The following is a 27,622-nucleotide window of genomic DNA, read 5'->3' on the forward strand; positions in this document are numbered from 1 at the left end:
GAACAATTAAAATGGTGATATTGGAGCCTTCTGAAATGTATTCTATTTATACAGAAGAACTGGCATAATCATAAAGACTAACTTGTGTATTTTCTTTCCTGTTTCAGGCAAACTTGTCAACATTGATACAAACTCACTACGATCTTCCATGAGACCTGGCTTTGAAGATATAATTCGTCGGTGTATTCAGAGGTTCTTATGCCACAATGATGGACAGTCATGGTCAAACAAACGCCACTATCATGAAGGTAAAAACCTGTTCACAACCTTGGTCATACTGTGGGTTTTTTTCTGAAAAACAAAAATGCTAAATTCTGCCTGTGGGTTTAAAAAAATATTTTATTTGTTAGCGTTAATTGTTGCGACTCATGTTTACAAGCTGGAGGAGGATTTCTCTTGAGAAATAAGAATTCTGATGGAAGTGATTTTGTTTTTCTAATGTGTCTGTTTTGATAATTTTCCATCTGATACATGATCTGGGAGCCTGTTTTTCCACAGATGGATATAACAATGACAGGGACAGCTATATTTCTGTATTAATATGGAATCTTTAATTATCCTTAGCTTGTTATTTTTGTTTAGCATAAGTTTGACTTTTTAATTTAAGTAATCTTTTCTGTTTTTAAAGGATAGCTCAATAAAAGTGATAACAATAGTGATAACAGTTGATGCCTTTTTCTTATTCAATACACATGGGTTCTGAGTATTTTCAGTGTTCCAGCGTAATGTATTTTGCAATGCTAATTTGATAACCTTGGTAGATAAGTGAAGTACAGCCACTGTCTTCAGTAAGAAATAAGATGTTTTCTAAGTTTTCTGAACTCTGCTCTTTTTGGAGGATTCACGAAGTAATTCAAGTAGAGAGGTTATTAAATAAAGAGAAACTCATACTGGCAGAAAATGCAATTTCCATTCCATTGGAAGTTCTTCAACTTAACTCATTAAATAAATCCTAAATTAGCAAGAAATTTGGAGCTCAGATTACAGTGTTTTCCACATTTTTTTTTTTAATTGGAATAAAACTTTTAAACTTAAAATCACTTCATCTGGAGAATTCCAAGTTTCATTTTTATTCCATAGTAATTACCTGTATATTTTAGTGCGATTAATATTTCAGTGTTGATTAGTCCTTCTCCCCAGGAGAAGCCATGGAAACATACTAACCTAGCCTTGGAAGTCTGTTAACAAATGTAGGACTGTATCAGCTGTGCATGGTGAGCACAAAATACCTCAGCATCCGAAGAATCTTGTTTACTTTTATCTTCTCTAACAATTTAGGAGAAAACGTGTTATACTTCCCTTTTCTGCCTATCTACCTTGAGTAGGTATTTAAAAAAATTAAGATCTTCAGCAATGAAGGGTATTGTGTTTAAAATCTGCAGAAGGCATAGTAATAATCCTTGGGTTTTTAAGTACAAGCTGTAATTGTGTGTTTCCTTTCCAGCCTATACCCAGGGCCATGCAGAGACACCGTTGTACCGGTTTTCCCTGGCAGATGGTACCATAGTGACAGCACAAACCAAGAGCAAACTGTTTAGAAACCCTGTCACCAATGACCGCCATGGATTCATCTCTACCCACTTTCTTCAAAGGTGAAACCAGTGGTGTCTGGTTGTTGTTTAAGTGTCATTGCTTTTAAAGATATATCTGACCTTGAAGATAGCTGAATAAATAATGTACCAAACTGTCCTATCTGATTAAGACTTAGAGGAGGAATAACTTGGGAAGCAGAGTTGCATAGCATATAAAGAAAGTGCCAACACTGACACTCCCAACTTAACTGTCTGGCAGAAGGACAATAACAGTCAAAAGAGAGGTTTTTCCTCAGTACCTGCATGGACTTTAGATTATATATTCATTATTCTTTCAGGTTAGCATTTATAATGATGAAACGCTGAAAATAGAAATGCTCAGTTACATGTTTTATCTTCTTAATTGCAGACCAATTAAAAAGTCAACAAAATGCATCAGATGCATCATTGATGACTCAAAGTTAAATGTACCTTAAATAGCATTTCCTGTGTCCTGTTCTTGTTGATTGCAAGAGTAATTGAAATGCCACTCTGGAGGGAGTCTGTCTGCTCCTGGCATTAAAGTGCCTCCAGATGCTGAAAAATGAGTAGCAGAAATTGTTGGGGGCATCATTAGTGTGCACAGCAGAGAGGTGTCATGCATGGACTCTCAGGAAAGGGAGGAAAGAAGGAAGATGTTTAACCTGATAGATCTGGCTAATGGCTGCTGCTGAAAGCCTCTTTGAAGGGGTGATGCTATATGTACTTACAACTGAAGTCACCTAAAGGACCAAGCCCTTCTGTAATGAATGAGTGGCATGGCTTAATTCTGCTTCTGTGGAAACCTGAATTCTCACTGCTGTTTTTGAAAAAATATGTGGAAAATTATTTAATAATGTTATTCTGTCTTTATAATGCTTAATTCCAAACAAGGTCTCAATTAATTTTCTTGGGGTTTCTGGGGATGTTGTTGAACTTGCAGGGAACAAAATGGATATCGGCCAAATCCTAATGCAGTTGGGCAAAACATCAGAACACCTGTGGCTGGAAACACCAGTTCTGTTGCTGGTCTTATGAACATGTCACCTGGTCAAGGTGTTGCAATGCAGAACAGGAACTACAGCATGGGAGACCCCAGTGCACTGGGTCAGCTCAGCAGCACTCGCTTCGGGGGCCCTGGTAACATGGGGCCTGTGAACCCTGGACCTGGAATGCAGCCCTCTGCTTATCAGAACAACAGTTATGGGTTAAACATAAGCAGCCCACCCCATGGTAGTCCTGGCTTAACTTCCAACCAACAGAATCTTATGATATCTCCTAGGAATCGAGGGAGTCCAAAAATGAGTTCACACCAGTTTTCTCCTGTTACAGGTATTTTATTTTTGCTATAAGTTCTTTTTAATTAAGCTATTTTTTCTCACTTTTATCTGGATTCCATCTTTTATCATTTATAACAATTCTCTCTAACCTTGTATATATAACTTCAATGTAGCATACCTAATTTAGTGGTAAAAATTTATTTCAAATAATTGGCTCAATGTGGCAGTCATACATTATCCAAAGAAAAAATAGATACAGCCAGTACTGTAGTCTAATAAATGTCATCTCTGTCATGTGGTACAGGTATGCAATCTCCAATGGGATCTGCCAGCAACACCAGCAACAGCACTTTCTCCAGCAGTTCTCTTAGTGCTCTTCAAGCCATTAGCGAGGGGGTTGGAACTTCCCTTTTATCAACACTTTCTTCACCGGGTCCAAAATTGGATAATTCCCCAAACATGAACGTAGCTCAGCAAAGTAAAACGAGTGCCCAGGACTCCAAAAGCCCTTCTGGTTTGTACTGTGAACAAAACCAAGTGGAAAGTTCCATCTGCCAGTCAAACAGCAGGGATCATCTTAGTGAAAAAGACAGTAAAGAGGGAAATCTGGAGGCATCTGAAAATCAGAGGGGACCATCTGAAAGCAAAGGGCATAAAAAACTGCTTCAACTTCTCACGTGCTCCTCAGATGAAAGAGGACATTCTACAGCATCAATCTCACCTTTAGAGTCAAATTGTAAAGAATCTTCTACCAACGTTACCAGTCCTTCTTCAGGAGTTTCCTCCTCAACATCTGGAGGGGTGTCTTCTTCCTCAAACATGCATGGGTCACTCCTGCAAGAGAAGCATAGAATTCTGCATAAATTGTTGCAGAATGGTAATTCTCCTGCAGAGGTAGCCAAGATCACAGCTGAAGCTACTGGTAAAGACACCTATCATGATGCCAGTAATACAGCACCCTGTGGAGAAAGCACTGTCAAACAGGAGCAACTGAGCCCAAAGAAGAAGGAAAGCAATGCTTTACTGAGATACCTGTTAGATAAAGATGATGTTAAAGACCCACTTTCCAAAGAGTTGAAGCCTAAAGTAGAAAGTATGGATAATAAAATGGGGCAATGCAGTAGTTCTACAATTCCTACTTCTAGTCAAGAAAAAGACACAAAAATAAAAATGGAGCCAACAGAGGAGGTACAGTATAATGTAAAATGGTGGTAGTGAACAAACCAGTATTTTCTTGGCTAAAAATAGAACACTTTTTTTGGTATTCATAAGTTGTAAACGTTTCTAAGAAAGTTCTGTGTAGATGGTGTGAAACTGTATCCTCAGATTTTATTGTAACCTAAAAAGTACAAGGAGAACTACAGGATATGATATAACCACGTGCTCCTTTGAAGTCCTGGACCAATGTTATCTTGAATTTGTGGTACAAGTCAGGTAGCATATACTCACAAATTATTCCTTCAAATCAGATCTGTAGCATCTGCTATTTTATGTAGCACATGCTTATTTTTATGGCTTATTAGGAAAAAGAGCTGCAACTGCCTCTCTAATTAGTTGGCAATACAATAGCAAAAGAGAAAACATGATTTCATTCTGAAAATATAAACAATACACAAAAATGGGTTTAGTTCATTCATTTTAGCACTCTATTTTCTTTCTTAAATGAGGGAAAATATTGTTCCAAATACATATATATAATCAGCATTCAAATAAGTATATTTCTTTGTTTCACTGTTTCTGGAGTTGAAATTCCAAGAAATGCCATGATGTAGCAAACTACACCACCATTTGGACAGCTCTCATGAAGGCTGACAAGCAGAACACTTGTTAGGGATAGGACCAGAGGAAATGGCCTGAAGTTGTGACAGGGGAGGTTTAGATTGGACATTAGGACAAATTTCTATACTGAAAGAGTGGTCAGGCACTGGAACAGCCTGCTCAGGGAGCTGGTTGAGTCACCATCCTTGGAGGTGTTCAAGAAATATGTAGATGTGGCATTTCAGGGCATGCTCTAGTGGCTGATGTTATGGGGGGTTTTGTGGGTGTTTTTTTGATGGAGTGTGGGTTTGGTTTTTTGTTTTGTGTTGATGGTTGGACTTGGGGTGACAATTCTGTGATATGCAGTTCTTTCTGTGTTAAAGCCTCATCTGATGTAAAGACACATTTTTAAAGATGAGGGCTCCATTGACCAGAAAAATCTGTAGGTGCTTTTCATGCATGGTTGTGTTTTAGTAGTGATGAAATTAGGTGTTTCCTGCCTGACAAATACATTATTTATCACTGAGTGGTACACCTTGATGTTGTTTGCTTGCGTTGGTGTTTTTAATCTTTGTAACTTGTAATGACTGAAATATTTATATCCAAGGGTTATTTTTATTTGTGTGTACTTCCAGTGTCTCCTGATTTTCAAAGTTAGCTAAGCAAAATACTCTAAAAAATGTAGCTAAATGATATCTGAAGTTCTTTGGATATAGAGAGAGAGCCCAAGATCCTGTCCTGTCGTTTGTCTCCCAGTTGTATCTTGTAAGATTAGTGATGATTGAAATACAAGCTGAAGGAAATCTGTATGATAGTAAATAACCTTGGTGTTTTACTCTTTCTTTTTCAGATGACTGGAGACTTGGATAATTTGGATGCGATTCTAGGTGATCTGACTAGTTCAGAGTTTTACAATAATGCTATGGCTGCAAATGGAAATAACCTTGGAACAAAGCAAGCATTATTTCAAGGAAATGCTCTCTTGGGTAAGGGATTTCATTTAATATCACTGTGCTTTTAAAGTTAGGATTTTCTTCTTACCTGTTATAAACATAATGCATCCTCAACTCCTTAGAGAAGACTGTCTTGATCTCTTGTATCTTTAAGGACAAATGTAATGCCAAATGGCTATAAGGCTTTCACAGGCTATTAAGTGCACTATTGGCTATCTTGGCAGTGCTTACCTGCTGGATAAAGTTCACTTCAGTTCCTTGTGTTACGGTTTCTCTGGGTGTGTCTAAGGTAGATCTCTCAGAGACAACACATCAGGAAAAATGTTTTGCAAGTTGTCAATGAAAATGAAAAATTTTTGTTGCTTGCAGATGACTAGAGAAATAACATTGGATTGGTGGGAAGCTTTTGATCTCCCAGTTTTTCTGTGTATTGGAAGGAATGCCTTTCCTTAGTAGGAAGCTGAATAGGAGGGCAAGACAACCTTGCTTAGTAGACCAGCATCATTGCAGCTGTCGCTTCCTGTTCTAGCATTGGTCACCTCTGGACTGTACAGGGCAGTAGGCTGCTGAGGTAACTAAGGAGCTGAAACATAGATAATGAAACAGTAACAACATGTACAAGAGCACAGAGGCCCCTGCCATGATTGGCTGTGGGGCACAGTGATTTCTGGGTTAGTCCACACATTTCACTGTGCTCAGGAACACGCTACTGCTGGATTCAACTTCTTCCAAGCAGAACCATTTTACTTGATTCTGTCTCCATGTCAGAGTTACCTAAAGACTGGGCAGTCCATTTGGATGTCATGGAGTCTGGAATACTAGTGTGTTTCAAGATGTTAAAAACTTGGTTCATTATAGAACTTGAATTAAAATGAACCTTTACATGTTGAGGGCCAAAGGGAACTGCATTTGGCTTTTCCTGTAAAAGGTCCTGAGTATGTACTCAAAATGTGATTTGTGTAGTGAGAGCATACATAGAGTACCTATTCCTGCCTTGTTTAAGGTCAAATATATACTTCTGTAAATACACCAGACATTTAAGTCATTAATAGTACTTCATTATTTAAAGCATAGTTACCTGCATCTCTTAATTCTTTACCAGGTATGAGGAGTCCCCAGTCTGTGCAGACCACCCGCCCACCCTTCAACAGAGCCATGTCTTTAGACAGCCCCGTGGGCTCCAGTGCTCCAGGGAGGAATGTCAATGCATTCTCCATGTTACAAAAGCAAAACTTGATGGGTGGAAGTCCAAGAATGGTGGAAAACCAGGAAAATTTTGGAGCAAATCTGGGTTTGTTGATTCTGTACAAATACATCTCATTGTAAAGGGAAATGTAAAAAATGTTGCAAGATTATAATATGAGTTTTGGTTAGAAGAAAACTAACAGCAAAGAATGTATATTTTATCATTAGCATATAAATACTTTTAAATTATTATCTGCCGTGATAAATGGTAAGAACATAACTGTTTCCCATCTATGTGTTTTTACCAGTGCTTTTTAATAGCAGTTAAATTATTTTTTACTGGTTTGAGTTTTGAATTTAATGTATCTTTTTGACATATAGAAGCAAGAACAGGTCATGATGGCAGTCAGTCATTAATATTTTACAGTGCATTTGGATGAATATGGTTCTTTGATGATTTGAAACTTGGCATGATGAGCTTTAGATGCTTTTGTTAGGAGTTGAGTGAATTGCTCTGTCATTGGCAGGTATCCTTGTTGGTAAAACAAAACAAAAACTCCATAAAAAAATTTCTAAATCCAAAATATGTAATGTATTCTCAGTGAAAAATGATTATACTTTCTGTTCTTCATTACAGCAAGTGTTCCCAACAGAAATGTAGCTATGAATCAGCACCAGTCAGGAGACTGGGGTTTGCCCAACTCCAAGGTGAACAGGTTGGAACCAACAAGTTCTGCTTCCATGTTGAGACCCGAGTTCAGCGCGTCCCTTCCCAGGCCCGCGGGGGGCGGCTCCGTGCCCGGGCTGCCCGTTCGCTCCAACAGCGTCCCTGGGGCCAGGCCAATGCTGCAGCAGCAAATGCTTCACATGAGTAAGTTCTTCACCTTTAATTGTCCTACTCAGCACAATGTCAGAACTTACTTCGTCAGCATTCCTCATCAGAATCTCTTCAGTTTTGGGGGAATGCTGGCTTTTCATCCAAAGGGTATTTGAGGTGGAGACTGAGCTGACTGCAGCAGCTGCATGTCTAAAGATTGGAGTCTTTAAAGCCTGTTGTTTTTTTTCTGTTCTGTTTCTCTAACAAAAGTTTAGCCTTGAGTTGGAATTGTCTAATGTTCCAATGCCAACATGCCCAAAAAAGGGCTGAAATATAATGACATTCCTTTTTTCCTTCTTTATCATGGAAGGCCACCAGGGCTGTTACCTGTTGTCTAGACAGACTTACTGTTTCAGAATGACATGTGGATTTAAGGTAAATGAGGAATAAATTTGGGCTATCCTGACTGAGTCAGAATTCCTCAGCCAGCTTAGCTTCCTAGAAATTGTTGCTGCTAGGTGATTCCTACAAATACTGGGAAATAAAGGAATGACACAAACTCTCTTAGGTAGTGCTTCATGTCTCTGAAAAGGTAGAAGCAAGGCCATACTCCTAAAGAGCAAACCACCATTGTGTACCTTCTGTTTCTTTAGATGCTCACCCTCTTTTGGAATTTAAAATGCTGCTTGTTGTTGATGTCACTAGGACAATGTGTATTTGCTAGTATCCAGATTTCATTGGCCAAGAAACTCTACTTTTTTGCATGTAAGCATGCTGTGTCTGTTAAGTCCCTATTTTAGGGGCTTAAGGATTAGAAATAGAACAATTAGAAATTGTTCTCTAAGAGGGTAGCAGCTCTAGATTGCTGCCATGCTATTATATTGCTGAAATTATCTGGAGTGTAAGTTTATGTATGTGCACACTTTAAAACATGCTCATGGAAACCTTGTGAAGCTGCTTGACAATTTGACATTTCAGAGTGCTTTATGAGAACACTTGGGAGAGCAAGATAACACCTTTTGTTTTTAAAAAACAACAACTGTTTTACCTCACAGGGTCAAATGAGATAAACATTGGCATGGGAGGGAATCTGTACAGCCAGGCAGGACCAGCTAACCAACCAGGATCCTGGCCTGACAACATGCTGTCCATGGAGCAAGCACCACGGAGCTCACAGAACAGGTAGAATTGGGGAAGGTTATATGATAAGTTTAAATAAAACTGTCCACTGTTTTTCAGAAGAATTTAAGATCTGGAAAAAAACTAATGTAGCATATACAGTGGGGATAACAGTTTGGAGTCAGAACTTGTTTCAGTTTCTTCTTACGTTTCTCATGATATGACACTGAGTATCTTTACATGCAGTTCGACAAAAAGCTCTAATCATTGAGGTGGGAAAACCTGAAATCCTGTCGTTGTGGCACATGCCAGGAGAAAACAGAATTGATGTGTGTTCAAGGATAGATGGCAGTTGACTGGACAGTTTAGGACCTGAATTTGAGACTTAAGTTCTTAAATCTTACTTGAGACTTCTGGGTGATTATAATCTCCAGGTCAATAGCTTATATAAAAAAACCCCAAACATATATGCCTTTATAGTCCATAATTCTTGTGCTGTTTTTATATTTGTAGACAATTAGTTAGAAACTCTTTGGATGACCTCTTATGTCCAGCACCAAATATGGAAGGCCAGAACGATGAAAGGGCACTTTTGGATCAGCTGCACACATTGCTGAGTAACACAGATGTCACAAGTCTGGAAGAAATTGACAGAGCATTAGGAATTCCTGATCTTGTAAACCAAGTAAGTAAACACAGCTTTTGATAATTTATTTCCCAAAAACCTGTATAATTTTGTTATTGAAGAGAGCCTCTCACTGTGTCTTCTGATTCCCTGTCTTTATTTTCCTTAATGCTTTGGAAGCATCTACACTGAGTAGTGATTTTCATAGAAGAAGCTTAGTAGTGATTAAATTTCTTGTGCATTACAAAAACATAAAATGGCATCTTCTTATCTCAGTTTATTGTAATATGCCTTGGTACGTGGGAGGGGTTGGGTGTGAATCATCATTCATAAGCAGAGAATTGTGTTGAGTTTCTTTAGTGTAACTATTGTCAACTGAGCTGTGAGTGGTAGTTAGGGCACTTCACCTCCTCCAGTTCCAACTACATTTGCATGGCTAGCAAACAGGAAAAAAGACATTCTGTTAATAATTTGTAACTTGCTAAAGACCACAAAATTGCACTGTCATTTGTACAAACAGCAGTTTAAAAGTGTGGAAGGGCTTGAATAATGATGCTGATCTGCCTATGTAAGCAGTGTGTAGCAAAAGTGATTTAAAGAAAAATAATTCACTTTTTTGCTATGTAGTTTTGTCTAGAGACAAAACTAATAGTAATCTGTCCATGCTAATGTTCTACCCAAGAAACTATTGGTCGTTGTATTCTGTTAGCTTTATTGTTTAAGAATACAGTGCTAGTGAAAACAATTTTGTATCTGTTGAAGGGACAAGCTTTGGAACCCAAACAGGATTCATTTCAAGGTCAGGAATCCTCAGTTATGATGGACCAGAAGCCTTCGTTATATGGTCAGCCCTACCAAGGGCAAGCAGCAGCGATGCCAGGCTTCAGTAACATCCAGGGACAACAGCCATCCTTTAATTCTGTGATGAATCAGATGAGCCAACAAAGCAATTTTCCACTTCAAAATATGCATCCGAGAGCAAATGTGATGAGACCCCGCACCAGCACCCCCAAGCAGCTCCGCATGCAGCTCCAGCAGAGACTTCAGGGGCAGCAGGTGATCTTTTTGCTCCTGTGTTTACACTTTCTCCTTGTTTCAGAACAGTGAGTTGTGTTGCTTCATCAATAGGAAAATTATTGACATTATAAGCAGGTGACTGAAAGGATGGACCTTTCAGTTTGCCAGGGCTTTTCACACTGACTGCCCAACAGCTGTGGGAGTGACAGAACCTTATTAGGACAAGTGTGTCTGCTTCATCAGCCTCCTTAGCTACAGGCTGGCTTGGTGTCTGCAGCACACAACATACTGCTTCTTAAAACAGTTCTCTTGTACAATGTGGTTCTGGATGATCTCTCCATCCATGTTAAAATTTACTATTTTTTCTGAATCTCACTGATACCATTACCTGGGCAGCTGCATTTCTCCTGCACATCAAATGTTACTTCTTTTTGACTGTTTTCCAACTACCAGTTTGTTGAAATATGGGTTTGCTTTCCATTTATTGATTTGATGTAATTTTAGATATTTTCTTAGGATGAAAGGTGAGAGAGTAGATCCAGCCACACAGATCTTAATACTGGGTTGGAAACACGTCTTAAAAAAAAAAATTGCTGCATGATTTCAGCATGGAATTCCTCATGCGGAAATGCAGTCCTGGAATCAAATACAGTGTAAAAATAAAATTCAGAGAACTAAGGTAGTGCTTTGTGACATGGAATGGCAGTGTTTAATCCTTAGGAGATACTGTTTTCTTTCTTGGCTGTTCTGGAACACTAATTCAATCTGTATTGCTTTGGGTTTTTGTAATAGAAAGAGAAGGAGACAAAATTTTATCATTTTAAGCAAAGCTAGTTGTTATTTCTTTCTACCCTGCTATCAGAAATAGTCTGCTATATATTTATTCTTAAAATGTGCTAATTTCAAGGGGAGGAAAAAATAGAAGCCAGTTAGTGCTGCAGTGTCTGGAAGGTTTTTCTTTTTGTGTGTGTTTGAGCTGCTTAACCAAATAGTTTAGTAGTTAAGGTACTAATCAAGGCAAAAATTAACCACTGCACTTTATGGAGGCTTGTAAAGAATGTGATTTGTTTGGGTTTTTTTTGGAGGAGCTGCCCTTACTTTGTCCAGATACTGGTGTTTTCAAGCTAACTGTGCTAAAATGTCTTTTTTTCAAGTTTATGAATCAGACCCGTCAAGCGCTTGAAATGAAAATGGAAAATCCAGTCAGTGGTAACAACTCAGTGATGAGACCAGTTATGCAGCCCCAGGTGGGATCACAGGTAGGTAATTCTTACACAAGCCAACTGAAATGGTAATTTTAAAGTAGAAACACCTTTTACATGGCTGTTTAGAATTTGGACTTTCTTTCATGGCTCCACAGCATTCCTTTGTGTCTTTTTTTCCTCCCCAACACTGTTAAATAAAGATGCTTTTTTACCTCTCTTATTAATGAGATTTCAGAGGCATTTGTTCATTAGGTCATGTAGGATATAATGGATAATCTACTTTATAATTTGTTTAGTATCAATGACAACTTAATGAAAACCCTTGTCTGATATTTTTATGATTTTTGTGCTCGCCCTGGGCTCTCTTAACTTTCTGTTCTGGTAATGGATAGTGTTGGGTTTTATACTTAGAGTGTGGGTGGTTTGATTGACTCTGACATGATTTCATTTGTAAAAATGTTGTCTAATATGATTTTTCTTTTTCTTTGGGGAATAGCAGCAAGGTTTTCTTAATGCTCAGATGGTGGCTCAACGCAACAGGGAGCTAATAAGTCATCACTTCAGGCAACAGAGGATGGCAATGATGATGCAGCAGCAACAGCAACCTCAGGCCTTCAGTCCACCCCCAAATGTGACTGCCTCAGGAAGCATGGACAGTGCTTTGACAGGCCCTCCAATGGCTCAAGTTCCTCCACAGCAATTCTCCTATCCACCTAATTATGGTACTAGTACTAACATATTGGGTTTTTTTTTCTGTTTCTTTTTTTTCTGGTGTTCTTTTCATTTATTATTAATCTAAACTACCTAAATATACCAATCATTCTGAAAAATGGAAAATCTATCAAAAAGGATTACTTTTCCCCTTGCCATCACTGCAAGAAGATAAACTGAGATACTAGGTGATGTGGTAACTGAAGTATGTTATTTGTCTTTTAAGGAATAAGCCAACAACCTGATCCTGCCTTTAGCAGAGTATCAAGCCCTCCCAACCCAATGATGTCATCAAGAATTGGGCCCTCCCAGAATGCCATGATGCAGCATCCTCAGCCAGCAACCATGTACCAGTCCCCTGAGATGAAGGGCTGGCCCTCGGGAAGCATGACCAGGAGCAGGTGAACTACTCAGTTATCACCTACAGCTCAAAAACTTGTCTTTTGTTTTGACAGAAGAAGCAGCTTTGTTAAATAGGTCGTAGCAGGAAAAGGATTTAGAATAGGGGAAAAATAATTCTGTCTCTAGTGTCTGTATTGTCCTTGTTCCTGCTCTTGTTTAGGAAATAGATTAAATGTTTCTTATTCTTAGATCCATTTATTGAGATTGGACCTCTGCAATCTCTGTAGCTGGAAGCAACCTTCAGTCTTTGACTATTGAAAAAAATAATTTGGGGAGAAATATGAAGGTTGAGAACAGTATTGCAGTGTACAGCCCTAACACAAGCCTCCAAAGAGGTTACAACAGGAAATCCATACATATTGTTCTGTGTCTATCCAAACATTCAAAATTCCTTTTGGGAGGGAAATTCTGTTCCTGCATTAAACAGGTATTAGGTAGAAACAAGTAAATGCAGAAATAGTTTCATCTTTCATCTGTTGACAGCTGGTGCAGGGAAGGTAGTACATCATGGTGGACACTTCTTGGAAGGTAATTTTGTCTTTTTGTGCTCCAGTTCCTTCCCACAGCAGCAGTTCAGCCACCAAGGGAACCCAGCAGCCTACAGCATGATGCACATGAACAGCAGCACTGGCCACATGGGACAGATGAACATGAGTTCCATGCCTCTGGCAGGGATGCCCATGGGGCCAGACCAGGTACGTTGGACAGAATGACTGATGGAAAGATCTGCTGACTCTTTTCCCATCGAGTGCAATTTGCTTCAAGCTGTTCCTCTGGCACAACCCTGTTCTCAGTTACCCTGTTTGTATTTACACCTGTGGACCTACCATTTGTATGCCCCAGGAGATACCTTATTTTTGACGATATTTAAATCCATGATAAACCCAAGCTGTGTACTGTAGTTTGCTGGTGACTTTGGAATATCACAGGTAGGATAAAGGCTTGAACTGCACAAAGGATGGTGAAATACTTCTGAGCCTGGCTAAACCCCAGAGAGCAAACCAGAGAGAGATTGTAAAAAGCATCTTCAGCAGATGTAAAAGATTTATGTATATAGTTCTCACAAGTCAGACCAAGAATCATGGTAGCACAACATCCTTTTTCTGGCAGAAGCTGATGATGACACCCATATAATAACTAAGAATAGCTTGAGTATGCATAGCAAGAAACTATGGAAAATGCAGGCCCCTATTTAAGGGGAAAAGGAGTTAATAATGGGCACTGCACACAAGGCTGGAATACCAGGTATACTTTTGCTGTAATCTTTCCATGAAATACCAAGGGATGAACAATGTAATATTGATAGAAGTTAAATTTCTTCTAGTAGAAAGTATGTTATGAAATTTTGTCTAAGGTACCTCAGGAAGCAACCAAAATAATTTGAGGGTTTCTAGAGTTTAAGTAAGGTATTAAAAGACTTTGATACATGCACCTTTTCCAAGATAGGAAAATCAAGAAGAAATTAATATTTTCCAAACCCACGTCATACACCAAAGCTGCCCAAATCATGTGTTTAGGCAATTCTGGAGCAGCATGTTTCTTTTACACATTTATCTTCAAAGCATAGCACTAAAGTGCTGCTGTTCTGCTTAGACATGGACTCATCAGTACTTTCCTCTTCAGAACACAGTCTATTGACCAGCTTTTGCAGCAAGGGTGTGTTTGATTTTCTGTGATGCGTTCTCCTTTTCCTTCACAGAAATACTGCTGACACCCAGACCCGTCTCTTCCCACAGGAAGGCGCTGTACTCACCATGCACTAGGAGACAGGAAAGCCACCCATTCTGCACGGCAGCGACTCCTGGCCTTGAGGAAACAACTCATCTTTCCTGTCAATCACCACACTGTCCTAAAGTTACTTCATTCAGAGGGAAAAAAACAAACCTCCCCGTGTCAGCGGAAGCAGCCTCTGTGCTGTGCCACTGGTGGTGAGTGCTGTGGTGTGCAAAAAAGGTCACAGGTCTTTTTGGCACTCAGCCTCCAGCAGTGTGAGCGTGGCAAGGGTCTGGCAGTAGGTGTGAGGGGACACTCCTGGTGCACCTCATCTGTTCCCTGCAGCTGTCCAAAGCCCTTCAACTACAGGCAGACTAAAGTGCCTGGAGAAGTCATGGTGGTAAGAATTTTCTGATTTCTCTAGAAAGAATATCTGACAGAGAATGTAGTTCCTAGCCTTGACTCCTTTGTATTAATTCCTGAGTATAAATGCTGCTTTTAAATCTCTTACCCCCCAAGAGTCAGGATTTCCCAAGCAAAGTAGCAGTGCAAAATGAATTGGCACCTACTAGTCCAAAATCCTGTCAGTTGAAGCCAAGGGGTAAAAAGAGAGGATGATAAATTTAAATTATTTAAACACAATTGTGATTAATATTTACACATTGATGTGCAGCTGAGTGCACTTTATAAAAGACTATATAATGGATTAATGCAATATCTTTGATAAGGACTTATTATGAAGGTAGGGTGTACTCATGTTCCTTCTCAAACACGCTCTCTCAAGAATTATTTGAAAAGACTGCATAATGTAATGTTTTCTGTGTATGGAAATTAAGAGCAATAATCTTTCATCTTTTTGAAAATTACTTCAGAAAACTCAAGGCAAGGCACTGCAGTCTGAATCAGAATTTTGCAGTCTTTTTGTGAATACATTTTGTAAATATGATCTTTAAGATAATGTATTATATATATGACTTTTGTAGGTCACTAACTCATTTTTGCAGAGTTTGTGAAGCTAAATATTTAACAAAATTGATTTCTGTAAACTCAGTGTAGTTGAGGTCCAAATAGAATTATTTTTTTTTAAATTCAAGCTAATGACTTTGAAGCTGGGTGACTTTGGCCCACATCTTTCTCTTCTTTGGTCTTCAACGCTTCATTTATTTTTACATCTTTAACATATAGCTTTTTATAAAAAAACAAACACCCAGTTCTTAAATGCTTTCTCCACCTGTGAGCACTTTGTTACACTTATTTTTACATAAGGCAATTTGACAAAAAGGCTCTGCATTGTAAGATGTTATGACTTGTCATGAGTCATGTCTTGCTGTAATATGTTGCCTTTTCAGTTGATGAATCTGGATTGTGTCTTTGTTTTTTTTGGTCAATTTTAATGAATTCTACCTGTTCTTTAAAAAAGTTTGTCTGTTGCAAAATATTTGTTGTTACATGATATCCAGAAGTCTTCAAGGATAATAAGCCACACTTGAACCAAATGTCTGCACCTCATTGGATTGTTCTAACAGTAATGAATGTATTTTCTAAGCAGCTTTCTCCTACCAGTATTGAAGTCTAGTTACAAATTGATTCGTGTTATTTACTGACACGTTTCTTTGCCCCGCTCCCAGTTTTGATCCTTGAAATGATGATCCCTTTGCAGTTTTTCCAGTTTCAGGCAGTTACAAGAAGTCAAACCTCTAAACTTCCCTAAGGGACAACCCAGAGCTGTTTGAGGTGTGTGGTGCTTTTGTCCTGTTGCTCACTGTGTAATGCAAAACTGACTTCTCCCAAGTGAGTAAAACAAAAATTAAATCATGTGTTCTTGATTGGTTCTTCTTAGCACTGTAAGCAAGAGGTGGTCTTATTGATCTGAATATTCAGTGATCTTCCACTTCTATAGACATAACTTTAACTTGAAATCCTCTCAAAGAATTCATCCTTAGCCAGCCAGTTGTGTTCCAAAGGGAATGTAGATTCAATTGATCTACCTTATGCAACCCTGTCTCTGCAACTAGGACTGAATAGCTTAGGTGATAGTATTTATTTGAACCCTTCAGTCCAATTCTTGTGTGTTTTTTCATGCAAAACTTTTAAAAAGCCTAAGAAACTTTTCTCTTTTTAATTTCTTAGAACATATCTATTTGTTAAGTGCTGCCTACTGAAGTTGAAAGGCAACAATCTTTTGCTTTTTATATCAACTCAGAGTAGAACAATCTTTATATTTTGTAGTTGTTCATTATATTGATGGAAACTACAAACCCTGATTGCTTTCATTAGGTGAGCTCTTAGACTATCTACTACTTTATACATTGTGCCCTTTGCTTTTTTTTTAAATGAATGATTCTGTTTATACATCTGTGTATAACTGGTACCTGACTGATGTTAAAAAGGATCATCATTTCCTCATCTGTGTTTAGAATGTCGGAGCTTTCCAGTACCTACTTTTTTGCTGAATCCAAAGATTTTTAGTTTAAACTTGATTAAGGGGGTGGGGGCATCTTTAAATTGCATCAATGACACCTTTCTTGGCCACACTGATCTTAGATACATCTGCTTTGAAACTCTTACCTACTGCAGTAAGTAAAACTGACCTTGAAATCTGCTGACATTAAATTTCTCCACCAATTCTGTTTTGGTTCTATAGCAGTACATTTTTCTGAGTGGTTTTGAAAAACATTACACAGGTTGGTTGGGTTTTTTTTAAAAACATTAAAAGAACAATTAGCTGGTACAACCACCTCTCATCACTGCTGCATAACAAACATCATTTTTGCTACTTGGCTCTGTTCTGTTGATCACAGAAACCATGTTTTTCTAAAATTCATATATAGTATTATTTTCCAATCTTGGCCTCAAATACTGCTTTTAAAGTTAGAAAATCAGGACCACTTTTCAGTCATAAGACAAAATTATTGAATGCTGTACCAATTAGCACACATTTTATTTTAGAATTTCTGTGCAAACTACCAGAATGATGCAGCGAGTATGAAACCATGTAATTCTGAGAGCAATATTTTAAACACTTCTCAGGAGAAGGCAAAACAGTATTGAGAATTGCATTTAAGTTTAGTTTACATTGTAAGTATTGCTTGAAAGATCTGTATCTTTATTTTGCAAAACAGAAAAATCACGGGGACTGATTTATAAGAGAGTTGGTTGTAAGGTATTACTGCTCTTCTGATTTTTGTGTTTGGATGTTAATAATAATGTAAATAAAGGTTTCTATTTAAAACCAGAACGTGGTGATCTAGTGTATGAGTTGTCTTGGACTTTAAGGCTGGTAACTGTATCATGGAAGGAGAAAATCTGGTGTGGTTCCTGAGGAAAGCAACTGCAGCAAATGACTGAGGCTTTTCCTGGTTGTAAAAGCTAAGGGAGTAACAAGGTAGCCCTTCCACCTGCCAGACCCACCCAGCAACTCCAGTTGCACTGACACAGAGTGGAATTTAAGTCCTTTTCAATTGCAACAGCAGAGCTGAGAGGTGGTGGCAACAACCAGAAGTTGGCAACAACCTACCTTTGGTAAGGTAACAGCTGTTCCTGTGCCACATGCAAGCCCCACAGCTTGGTGTTTTGTACAGAGGGACACGGGAACTTCTCCAGCTTCTGCCTGGCAGGGAACAGGAGTGGTGACCCAGGCCATGCAGGGTGGAGACAGTCATGCTCCCATCTGGGCAAAGACTATAGGCTGAACACAAAAAAAAGGTAAGTGCAAATTGTTTTTTGATCTAACCTAGTATCCTTCCTGCATACTCACTGGGAATGGTGGACAGCCAACACCTCTCTGGAAAGCACTCAAAACCTGTCTCTATTGGTGAGTTTAAATTGACTATTTTTTAATTTATTTGTATCAATCCAGGATCTCCTCATCTAGCAGGTTGTGATGAAATCTGTGGCTAGATTAAGACAGACAATCATTACCTTCAGAATTAAAAAAAAAACAAACTTGCAAGAAAATGTTGGGAAGTGTATTTGACATACTCACATGTGATACAAACAAACTCAAGCCTAGTTTTACTATACAGCACATAAAATGAAAGACCCCACTGCCACTTCTTGAGAGGGCTTCTAAATTCAAGTATATTTTTAAAGTGTGGGAGTGTTGTAACAGAGACCTATATCCCCCCTCTGAAGTAATTCCACTTTAATTTCCTACTATGCAAAACCAGGAAGGGTAGCAAAATAATTTCCATGATGTATTTTTCCACTGTTTCAAAAAGTGTGGGTTAAATTTGTATTTTGGAAAAAAAAAAGTACCTCTTTGTTAAGAGTGAAGGCCACAGTTGGTCAAGGCTGTCACATGAGCTCCCTCCTGCATCTGCCTTTAAAACAGGTAGCAGATTAACATGAAAAAAAAATGATAAATACAAACATCACTGGTAGTGCCTGGACTGCCATGTATTGGATAACACCTTTATGAAAAGACACGGACTCTGTACACTGTGCTGCCTTAGGAAAATGAGGGGTTTTTCCCTTTATAAAAGCCTTTAAACAGTAACTGCCATCCAGAACATCTACTTTTTTGTAGACTGAACTATACTGGATTATTCTTTATTGGCTACGAGCATTGAACTTCTTGGAGCTCCCTTTTTAAAAAATAGATGTAAAAGTTACACTACTAAGCAAATGCTGCTTTCTCAAAAGGAACTTTTTTGGTTTTAAACATACAATATAATATTACCACATAAAAAAACTTCTTACAAATATGATTCCAATAAAATTTAAGATGTACATTTACTGAAATTTTTCAGTACTTTTAAAAATGGATAAATTCTGAAATGTACTATGCAACATTAACATTTTGAGAAATGGTGTGGGCAGTCCACTTTTTTTATTAACATAATCTTCACAATCTGAAGGAACTTATTTTCAAACAATATTGATCAATATTTACACAATCCCTCCAAAAATCTGGCATCCTGTTAGTCAAAATTTTCTCTAATTGTCCTAGAGGTGTCAATAGGATGGATGAAAAAGTATCCTCACAGGAAATTTAATAAAAATGGTGGAGAATATTCAATGCTGCTTGTTTCAGTTCCTGAATGTCTTAAAGTTCTTTTCCACCATTACCTTTACCCCAATTAGAAGCAAAAGTGTCCGTGTTTTCCAAGTCTCACTTCAGAGTTGTACTTGCCATTGAAGTTTTTCCCAGGACATCTGAAGATTCAGCTGAAAAACGTTTTCAGTCTGTTGCTGCTGCCTTTGTGTGCCCTCTGCCCTGGGATGGCAATCCTCTTTGGAATGTGGCTGCATTTCCTCTTCTGTCCAGTCCTGGGTTCAAGTGTTAGTGGTGTCTTCTTGAAGTAAAAATGCCTTGTGAAGCAGGTGAGGTATAATCCAAAGCAAAAAGCAGGTACAATAGTGGATTTCAGGGACCTGTAATTCTGACAGCATTTCCCATCATCTGTGTAATTAAACTCACCAGTGCAAACAATCTATCTATTTCAGCCTCAAAGCTTGTCCAGTCCTCCAGGCTAACATTAATAATTCTTTCTGAAGTCAGACACATTTTCATTCAGTCTTTACATGGATTCAAGTTCTGGCCAGTTTGGATCCTCATGGAGGTGCAGTGGCTGGGGGAGGTTTAGCCCTCCCATCCTTCCCACAGTTGTCCTCTTTAAAATAAAACAAACATGATTTAGTGTTTAGTAGGAGAGTAGCTAGAAATAGATTTGCAATGGTTCCATGCAGGAAAAAACAGTTGAAACACTGTGGACCACCTATAAAACAGCTTGAAACCTGTACAAAACCTGTAGCTCATGAATTCCAGCTTCATTTTGGTCCCAAAGCCAGTCAAATATTACCTTTAAATAAGAAAATCCTCTTGGGTGATTTGAGAAGGCCAGACTGTGCCTGGTAAGGTACAGAAGGAAAACAGATGATTCTCTGCTCTGAGGAACTGCAGTTTTGTTCTTTCTGGAGAGTGTGAGACACCACGAGGTAGCTGCTTCAAGTTTAAATTTAGACAAAACCAAGACATTGGTATCTGGTTTTTACTGGCAGTTTAACTGTAATTGGTTTCTTCACCTTTGCTCACAATTGAAATTGCTTGGACCTCAACATGCCTGGATTCCCAGAAAACAAGTGCCAAGAGGTTTTGTACAGCAGGAATTCCCTGTAATGATAGCAGTGCCATATTTCTTGCATACTTTAGAGAACAGATAATGATGTTAAAAAGGTGCTGCATGCAAAAAGGGAAGAAAGGAAAAGAAAAGCTAATGCTTTTTGAGAACTGCTCCCAACTCACAGTGACTTGGCAGATGATGGTCTCTTCACATCTGGCCACTTTCGACGCTGAAACTGCCTAATTTCCAAGCAGCAAAAGGAGAAAAATGTTAACCATCACCAAGAAAACCACCAGCACTACAGTCTGAAAGATGAGGAAGGAGGAAAGTTTAGCCTGAATGTTGACTACAAAGTTTAGAACATGCTGTAATATCAAAAGAGAAATAGCTCCAGTGATTCAAAGTAATGGGGTGGAAAGATCTTGCAAATGACATTCCAGGCAGTGTCTATCCATGTGATTCCCAATCCCCAACACCTTTAGCACAAAGGTAGCATTTTAGAATAATAATTTAACTTTTTTGTAAAAAAAATAACTGTACCTGTACTGCTCATAGCTTCCATCTTTAAGTCCTAGATGAAGAAAAAATGATAATGTTACTGACCATTGCCTAGAACAGAATGAGGCACCAGGGTAAGGCACAATTTAAAAAAGGGACCTAAGAATATTAATGGATTGAAGTGCATTGCCATGATAACAAGTATGGAAATGTCTACCTGGAGCTGTTGTTTTACTATTTAATCCCTTATTCTAGGTAAAAATAGGTTGTCAATTGGAATAGGTACCTCTGAAAAATGTGCTTCAGTGGTGTTATTTAAATGGCAAAACCTGTTGATTTCAAACTGCACAGCTTCATGAGACAGATAAACTAAATAAGACCTGAAATTGTATTTCGGGCTTTCATGGACACAGGTAGAAAGCCCTTTTTTTGGCTAGGGGTCTTCAATCTTTAGAGGCTATGATTTTTTTTTCTTAAATAGCATTTTTTGATGTTAACTGTACAAGAAAATGCAATTTAAAAAGAAGAAATAAAAAGTTATCTGTACCTTTTGGTTTGCTATTATAATTATATGTTAAAAAATATTTAAACGTCTCAAGCAGTATAAAAAACAGACCCACTGAGAAGACACAGAGAAAATTTAAGGGCATGGAAAGGATGAAACTAACCTAGGTCCATTTTAGGTTTTGGACTTCAAATCCATAGTTCCAAGAGCACACCTTTCAGTAGCACAACACAACCCTTCTGAGATGTGCTGTTATTTCACAGCTACTTTGCAGCAACAAAGGCTGGAGAAAACTACTATAAACAAACACTAAAATCCTTTTGATTGATGCAAGTTTCATAATGGTAATTCCTCTGGGGAGCTTTTGTGTATAAGGGGGGAGGCACTTACCCAGATCCATGTTCCTGGTTCTTGGGTTGCATTGTTTATACCCTTTGCAGCTTCTTAGTTCCATGAGCTGGACATGCAGTTGATTGAGAACATCTCTGTCTAGTGTATTCACTGCATTAATTAGCTGCAATAAAGAGCAGTTCTTATTAGTAACTAGTAATCTGGTAACTTTCATTTATGGAATAAGGTGTTATTTGTAACAACAAGGAAGCCAAATGATACTATACATACATATGTATACTGTAAATCATACTATGTTCAACTATCTATACCCGGTATCAATACTGCACAGTTTCAATGTATCATCAATAAGGAATGATGCTGTATTTCTAGAGCTATGACCAGGTACCTGATATGGATCAGTATTGAGATCAAAATACTCCAAAAATCCAGTAGCAAATTCACAAAACAGGAAGTTGTGGGTCTCATTGATTGTCCTCAAACACCAGTATGTGTTGTTGTTGGCACTGGTACAGGCACAGAAGGGGCCCACTGCAAATGGAAGAGTTATAAAGACATGAGCTACATGCTGCTGCCTTGAGGCACTATTAATTGTTGTCATGATATCAGATTATTTATAGGTAGTTACTGTCTCTGACTCCTGAGCTCTCAAGCAGAGAAAGCCTTCCAGCATCAGCTGCTTGTTCTCTGCATACCTGATGGACACAACATGGCTGACTTAAGGAACATTTTGACTAGTTGCTCTCCCTGACTTTGCTGCTTGGGAAACATCCCAGCTGGTGAGATACTGCACAGAACTGTACTGTACACGAGACATGTGGGGTTTTATTTGCAGTTGTTTAGGGTTTTAACTCTCTTGCTTTTTGTGCATAAACACCAACACTGCAACAGGGCTTGTGCAGCATGAGGGAGGCTGTGAACTAATGCTACCAGTAACTTCCAGGAACCCAGCACCCCTGCCCTGCTTAGCCAGTACATGCCTACCTATTATTTAGTTTAAAGTATCCTTACATGTCCAGAGGGGAGCAGTCTGCCAGTGCTGGTTGTCGTGGGTGAAGCAGGTCAGGCCAGGCATGCTGCACGTGTCATTATTCTTTATTCTCTTCAGCAGTTTGCGCAGTTTCTTCTTCCGCCGTTGCTCTCGAAGCAGCCACAGCCTGTCTTTCTCCTGCAGGGCTTTCCTGCACACATCCAACATTAGGGTCATGTAGACTCTGTTATACTTGAACACACTTAAAAAAAACCCATGGAGCAGCTAATAAAATAAGCTGCTTTGAGGGAAAGAAATAACCAGTATTTTTTAATTAAATGGCTTCTTGTCCACATGGCTCTGGGCAGAACTCTGCCACTCTGTATCACTTAAAAAAATATAAAAAACTAAGCCAAAGAGGCTCACAGGCTGGCCTGAAGTCTGTGATGTGACATTGCTCAAACCAGGAACCTTATCTTGACATTACAAGCACTTCACCACGGGCTTGGTTCCTTGCCCTGGTGTCTGGATATTTATGCTTTTTAATACAGGACAAATGAAACCCTACTACTGATGCTTGGTTTGCAACTGGTGTGCAGGGACCAAATGTGAATACCCTGGCATTTCCTCTTGCAAAGCAACAGGCCTTCACTTACTTGAAAGGATGAAGACCAGATCCCTTGTGCCTCAGTTTGCTTTTATGTTTCGAATGGTAACTGGAAAAAAAACAACAGCATTGTTGATGAACAACAGAAAGACAATTGTTTCTGTTCATACCACACTTCCTACTAAATCTGAACTGGATTTAATCCAGTGTCACTTCTCCCTGTAACTGATTCAGGGTGCGTGATGAATACAAAGCAGCCTTGCTGGACTGGCTCAGGGGCTTCTAAGCCTTGTTGTGTCTCTGTCTTTCCTTAGAACATCTGTGCATTGTGACACCTGGTGCTCTAACACTGGATTGCAAGATGCATCCACATCATCCCAGCTACAATTTTCAATGTTGTCCTTCATTTTTGTTTCCCTACATGGGGACTGATCAAATCAATAGACTTATAATTCCATTACAACAGTTTTTCAACTGAATATTCACTGATTTGCTCAGACAACCACCTTCCCGTTGTTTTCCTTCTGAATTAAATAATTTAAATACCAATTGTACTTGGTAGGGTTGTTTTTTTTCCTCCTCTGTTACTAGCTAGAGGCTCTAACATGATGCACGGAACTGTCCCAGCAAGAGCAGTATCTAAAATTCTCTGAGACAGGGAGGGTGTGAGCAGACAGACACATCCTAGCTGAGAGGCTCGACCTCCAGGAACTCCGACAAGATTTTGCAAAAAATTCCTTTGCAAACTACACAGAAAGTTAAAAAAAGACAAAACAGCCCTAGTCAATGGCAATATTTTCTGACTGATAAAGTTGTTCATATTACCCACACAAAGACAAACTAACTTCAATAAATGTTATTTTCTAAACAGTGTATCAGAAAGCAGTTAATTGTCAGACAAATTCCTTTCAAAACAAACCAAACATTTTAAATTATTAATGCTACTGGGAGCTTTAATAAATTTAATCCCTATAGCAAGTTAACAAAATAATATTATTAAAGAACTATCTATCTTCATTCATTTTTGTTTATCTTGCACAGACACATTAACTAATTCTAAATCAATGCAACTCTGCAAATACTTAAACATATGTAACTGAGGTGATTAACTTCATTGATTTCAGTGGAATTATTAATCTGAATAATGCAATACATAAATACAAGTGCTTCCTGTACTGGGCCTGAAAACTGTAGAATTATTCCATTACCATAAAAACAACATCTTTACAGTATATATTAAATAAAGTCAGTTGTTAACGTCTGTTTTTAAGGCTGTGGCTTCTAAGATAATATAAACTGTTGGGGGCTTCGCCTTTTAGAATTACACTGATTCCATGTGAAACACTTTTTTGCCATGGGCTCCATGTATGGTTTGCCATAGCCCAAGACATTTGTGTTCTTATTGCAGCGATTTGTTGCTGAAGCCAGGCTGCAGGATCCACATGGACCACAAACACTATGTACCTCATGTCTATACACTTGGGCATGTTGCACTTCCAAGGATTCCAGCCTTATGCTCAAAACCTCATCCCGTTACACCAAGAGGCAGGGAAGTGCCATCCACACCCTCTAGAGGCTACTTAGTTAAAGCTGCTTCAGCCACCGATAATCACAGAGCTGCCTGGTGCTTTCGAGTACACTGAAGTACAGCTTTATTTGTGATTCTTGTACTGCTGATGACATCTGGCTCACAGCAGCCTCAGAGACTGCTCTGTGATCACCACGACCAGGAGCAGCTGCTCCTGGTTTCTTTTTCAGGCGCAAATTCTGTCTGGGTTAACATTTGATTTTGAAAGATTTTTTTGCTGTGCTTATTTTCAGAGCAAGAGCCTGCTTGCTTCCCCAGAAGGATTCAGGTGTGCTTGAACCTTCCTCCCATGCAATCGAGGGGCATGTGGCAAAAATGTGGCTACATGAGAAACCAGCTATGCAGAGACCTTGATGCATAATATTCCTTGATGCATAATATTCCTTGATGCATAATATTTGTGGATATAAAATCCACAAATCATCTGCACTAGGGAAAAACAGATCTTGTGCACTAAATCAGTGGTTACAAAAAAAGAAAGTTACTCTGCACCAGATGTTAAATTCCTGCTTCTCCCACCTGGCATGATTGTGAAATATTACAGTGGTTGCAACCTAGGAGATGATACATCAAACCTGGAAAAAACTGACTGGGAAGAAATTTTCTCATCTGCCCACCCTGTTATTCCATGTATTTTACACACTTTTCTTTTTAGACCAGACTTGTGTAACACTGCACCATGCTGACAATTTGCCATTGAGGAAAGCAAGTTTTCAGAAAGAAGCCTGAAGCTTGAAATACTAATCTCTGGTATCTAATGGCAGCATCCTCAGTACAAGAACTTAACTAGCTGGTTTATAAGCCATGTTACAAGTCCTGTTACATCACCACCACTTGACACACAGGCAATTAAACTGCTGCCTGGCAGAAGCTGGGCCTTGTACTTCTGCAGCAATCCAACTCCCCCAGCACATGCTGTACAAGAGTGCAGGAAGCAGGCAACCACTTAACAAAACAGGTTCTGATCCCTGCTGTATCAGCTACTGTTGCACACTACAAAAGAATTATTCTGAAGTACACAAGAAATACCTTATCTTGTTACAGTCGCACTCTTCAGGTCGTTTCTTCTTCAGGTGACCTCTCACCTCCCTCAGGTTCTTTATTTTATTTTGCAAAGTTTCAATCTAAAAAATAGTAAAGAAAGATACAGGTTAAAACCAACACAATATGATTAAGTCTTATTCTAACCTTCTCAAATCCATTCAATTGTCACCAAATGCTTCTCTTTTCACCACCTGTAACTCCCACCACTAAGAAGCATTTTCAGATTATCTCCCTTTCCAAAAGCAAACAGCAGCAAGAGGACAGCTCTGGTAACCAACCACTCCTGGCTTACTATGATTTTTCCTCCTGTGCTCTACAGCATATTTATGAGGGTAGAAAAGTTACTGAAAGCAAAATGAAGCCCTTACGTTTCAGCCTGTTCTGAGCCTGAGAAGGGGATGGGGAGGGAGTGCTCTGAAGTCCCCTCTTCAGAGCTTCTGAAGAAGCAAAGCAGCAAGGCTCCTTCATTCTGCAGGGCAGTCTTTAGTAATGTCTGGTCACAGGGAATATGGATTAGCAGTTAATTGTGCCACCCCCATGGCTTATTATTAACTATCTTTTTTTTTCAGTAAATGGAACTCCTGCTTTTGTTCAGTCCAGCTCACACACAGGGTGGACCATTTCCTCTCAGACGGGCAGTACAGGCTTCTACCTTGATTCTTAACACAGCAGAAAAAACAAAGTAATCCAGTGTGAAAAACAAAGTCACTGCAAAACTACCATTAGACATCAGTGACCATAAGCCTAGTGGAAGCCTGTGGCTGCTGAAGCACAGACAGGGCTGCGTGTTCAAGAAAAATCCACAAAGAATCCAGCCCTATGACCTTAAATCAGAAACAACAGCACAGAGGTGAACTCTGTACATAGGTGATATGGAAACCGTCCTTTTTAAATCCTAGCAAAGCTAGTAAGTGTTTCAGTATCTATCTGCCTTGCTACGTGTCAATCTGTGCCACAAAAAGGCAGCCAACAAATTCTTACATAGGACTGTGCTGTGAATTCATGACAGTTGGTAAGAGATTACAAGAGGTCCTTTCTTTATGCTTCTCTTTGGCACCTGTTCCACCATTATGTGGTTCTTAGAAAGCTGCCTCTTTCATGCACAACTTATGTGGAGGGTTTAAACTTATATTCTTCAATATTAGTGACAAAAATATCAGATAAAGTTTTATAGGTAAAATTTTATAGGGCAAATGCTCTTCAGGTTCTTCATACCCAAGAGCCTAAGGAAAATGAATTCAATACCACAGCACAATGATTAAACACAAGCAAGCAAAGGAAATAATTCTAAAAGCACCAAAACTAATGAAGCTCACTTTTCCTTGGGCTTATATTTGACAGTTGAAGGCCTCTTTTTGAGAGGTACACTGGGGAGCAAGGCTAATAAGACATGAAATAGATCCACATTAATTTTTTCCCAGGATAGGGACACTTACAAGTCTCTCATTTATCTCAAAAGGCTTACGACATTCCTCAGCTGTCACTTCTGCTGCTGTTCTCTCCTCTACTCAGTACCTTGTCTTCACAAACTTGTAATAACTTAATTATCTCTGAAATATCTGAAACCAGCCAGCGAGTTCAAAAGGTTCCAGACAGACACAAACACAGTCAGCATGATCCTATCAGCCCACAGAAAACCCTGCTAAAAACACACACAGA

At 38.9% G+C, this 27,622-nt stretch overlaps 2 protein-coding genes across 18 annotated transcripts in view; one reads left to right on the forward strand and one right to left on the reverse strand.

Moving 5' to 3' along the window:
* Positions 1–17,573, forward strand: part of NCOA3 (nuclear receptor coactivator 3) — an 81,504-nt gene extending 63,931 nt beyond the window's left edge. For 8 of the 10 annotated variants that reach the window (XM_051633068.1, XM_051633065.1, XM_051633066.1 and 5 more), the window contains 15 exons: positions 108–248; positions 1,445–1,592; positions 2,494–2,882; positions 3,135–4,018; positions 5,439–5,574; positions 6,644–6,832; positions 7,364–7,597; positions 8,599–8,725; positions 9,176–9,347; positions 10,050–10,343; positions 11,459–11,563; positions 12,006–12,231; positions 12,447–12,621; positions 13,176–13,317; positions 14,359–17,573. In XM_051633068.1, coding sequence (XP_051489028.1) covers positions 108–248; positions 1,445–1,592; positions 2,494–2,882; positions 3,135–4,018; positions 5,439–5,574; positions 6,644–6,832; positions 7,364–7,597; positions 8,599–8,725; positions 9,176–9,347; positions 10,050–10,343; positions 11,459–11,563; positions 12,006–12,231; positions 12,447–12,621; positions 13,176–13,317; positions 14,359–14,385 — 3,389 coding nt within the window. In that variant the 3' untranslated portion in view covers positions 14,386–17,573. Of the gene's footprint in view, positions 1–107; positions 249–1,444; positions 1,593–2,493; positions 2,883–3,134; positions 4,019–5,438; positions 5,575–6,643; positions 6,833–7,363; positions 7,598–8,598; positions 8,726–9,175; positions 9,348–10,049; positions 10,344–11,458; positions 11,564–12,005; positions 12,232–12,446; positions 12,622–13,175; positions 13,318–14,321 lie in introns of all 10 variants that reach the window. The other 2 variants (XM_051633072.1, XM_051633071.1) reach the window with 2 other exon arrangements.
* A 708-nt stretch (positions 17,574–18,281) lies between these two features.
* SULF2 (sulfatase 2) overlaps positions 18,282–27,622 on the reverse strand; it is a 123,965-nt gene continuing 114,624 nt past the window's right edge. For 6 of the 8 annotated variants that reach the window (XM_051633217.1, XM_051633219.1, XM_051633220.1 and 3 more), the window contains 8 exons: positions 25,949–26,043; positions 23,381–23,440; positions 22,766–22,935; positions 22,143–22,285; positions 21,794–21,917; positions 20,941–20,971; positions 20,583–20,639; positions 18,282–19,950 (listed from right to left, as the gene is read on the reverse strand). In XM_051633217.1, the coding sequence (XP_051489177.1) occupies positions 19,920–19,950; positions 20,583–20,639; positions 20,941–20,971; positions 21,794–21,917; positions 22,143–22,285; positions 22,766–22,935; positions 23,381–23,440; positions 25,949–26,043 (711 nt within the window). In that variant the 3' untranslated portion in view covers positions 18,282–19,919. The remainder of the gene's footprint in view (positions 19,951–20,582; positions 20,640–20,940; positions 20,972–21,793; positions 21,918–22,142; positions 22,286–22,765; positions 22,936–23,380; positions 23,441–25,948; positions 26,044–27,622) is intronic. The other 2 variants (XM_051633222.1, XM_051633221.1) reach the window with 2 other exon arrangements.

The sequence above is a fragment of the Apus apus genome, chromosome 15 (genome assembly GCF_020740795.1).
Source record: "Apus apus isolate bApuApu2 chromosome 15, bApuApu2.pri.cur, whole genome shotgun sequence".
NCBI classification, from domain to species: domain Eukaryota; kingdom Metazoa; phylum Chordata; class Aves; order Apodiformes; family Apodidae; genus Apus; species Apus apus.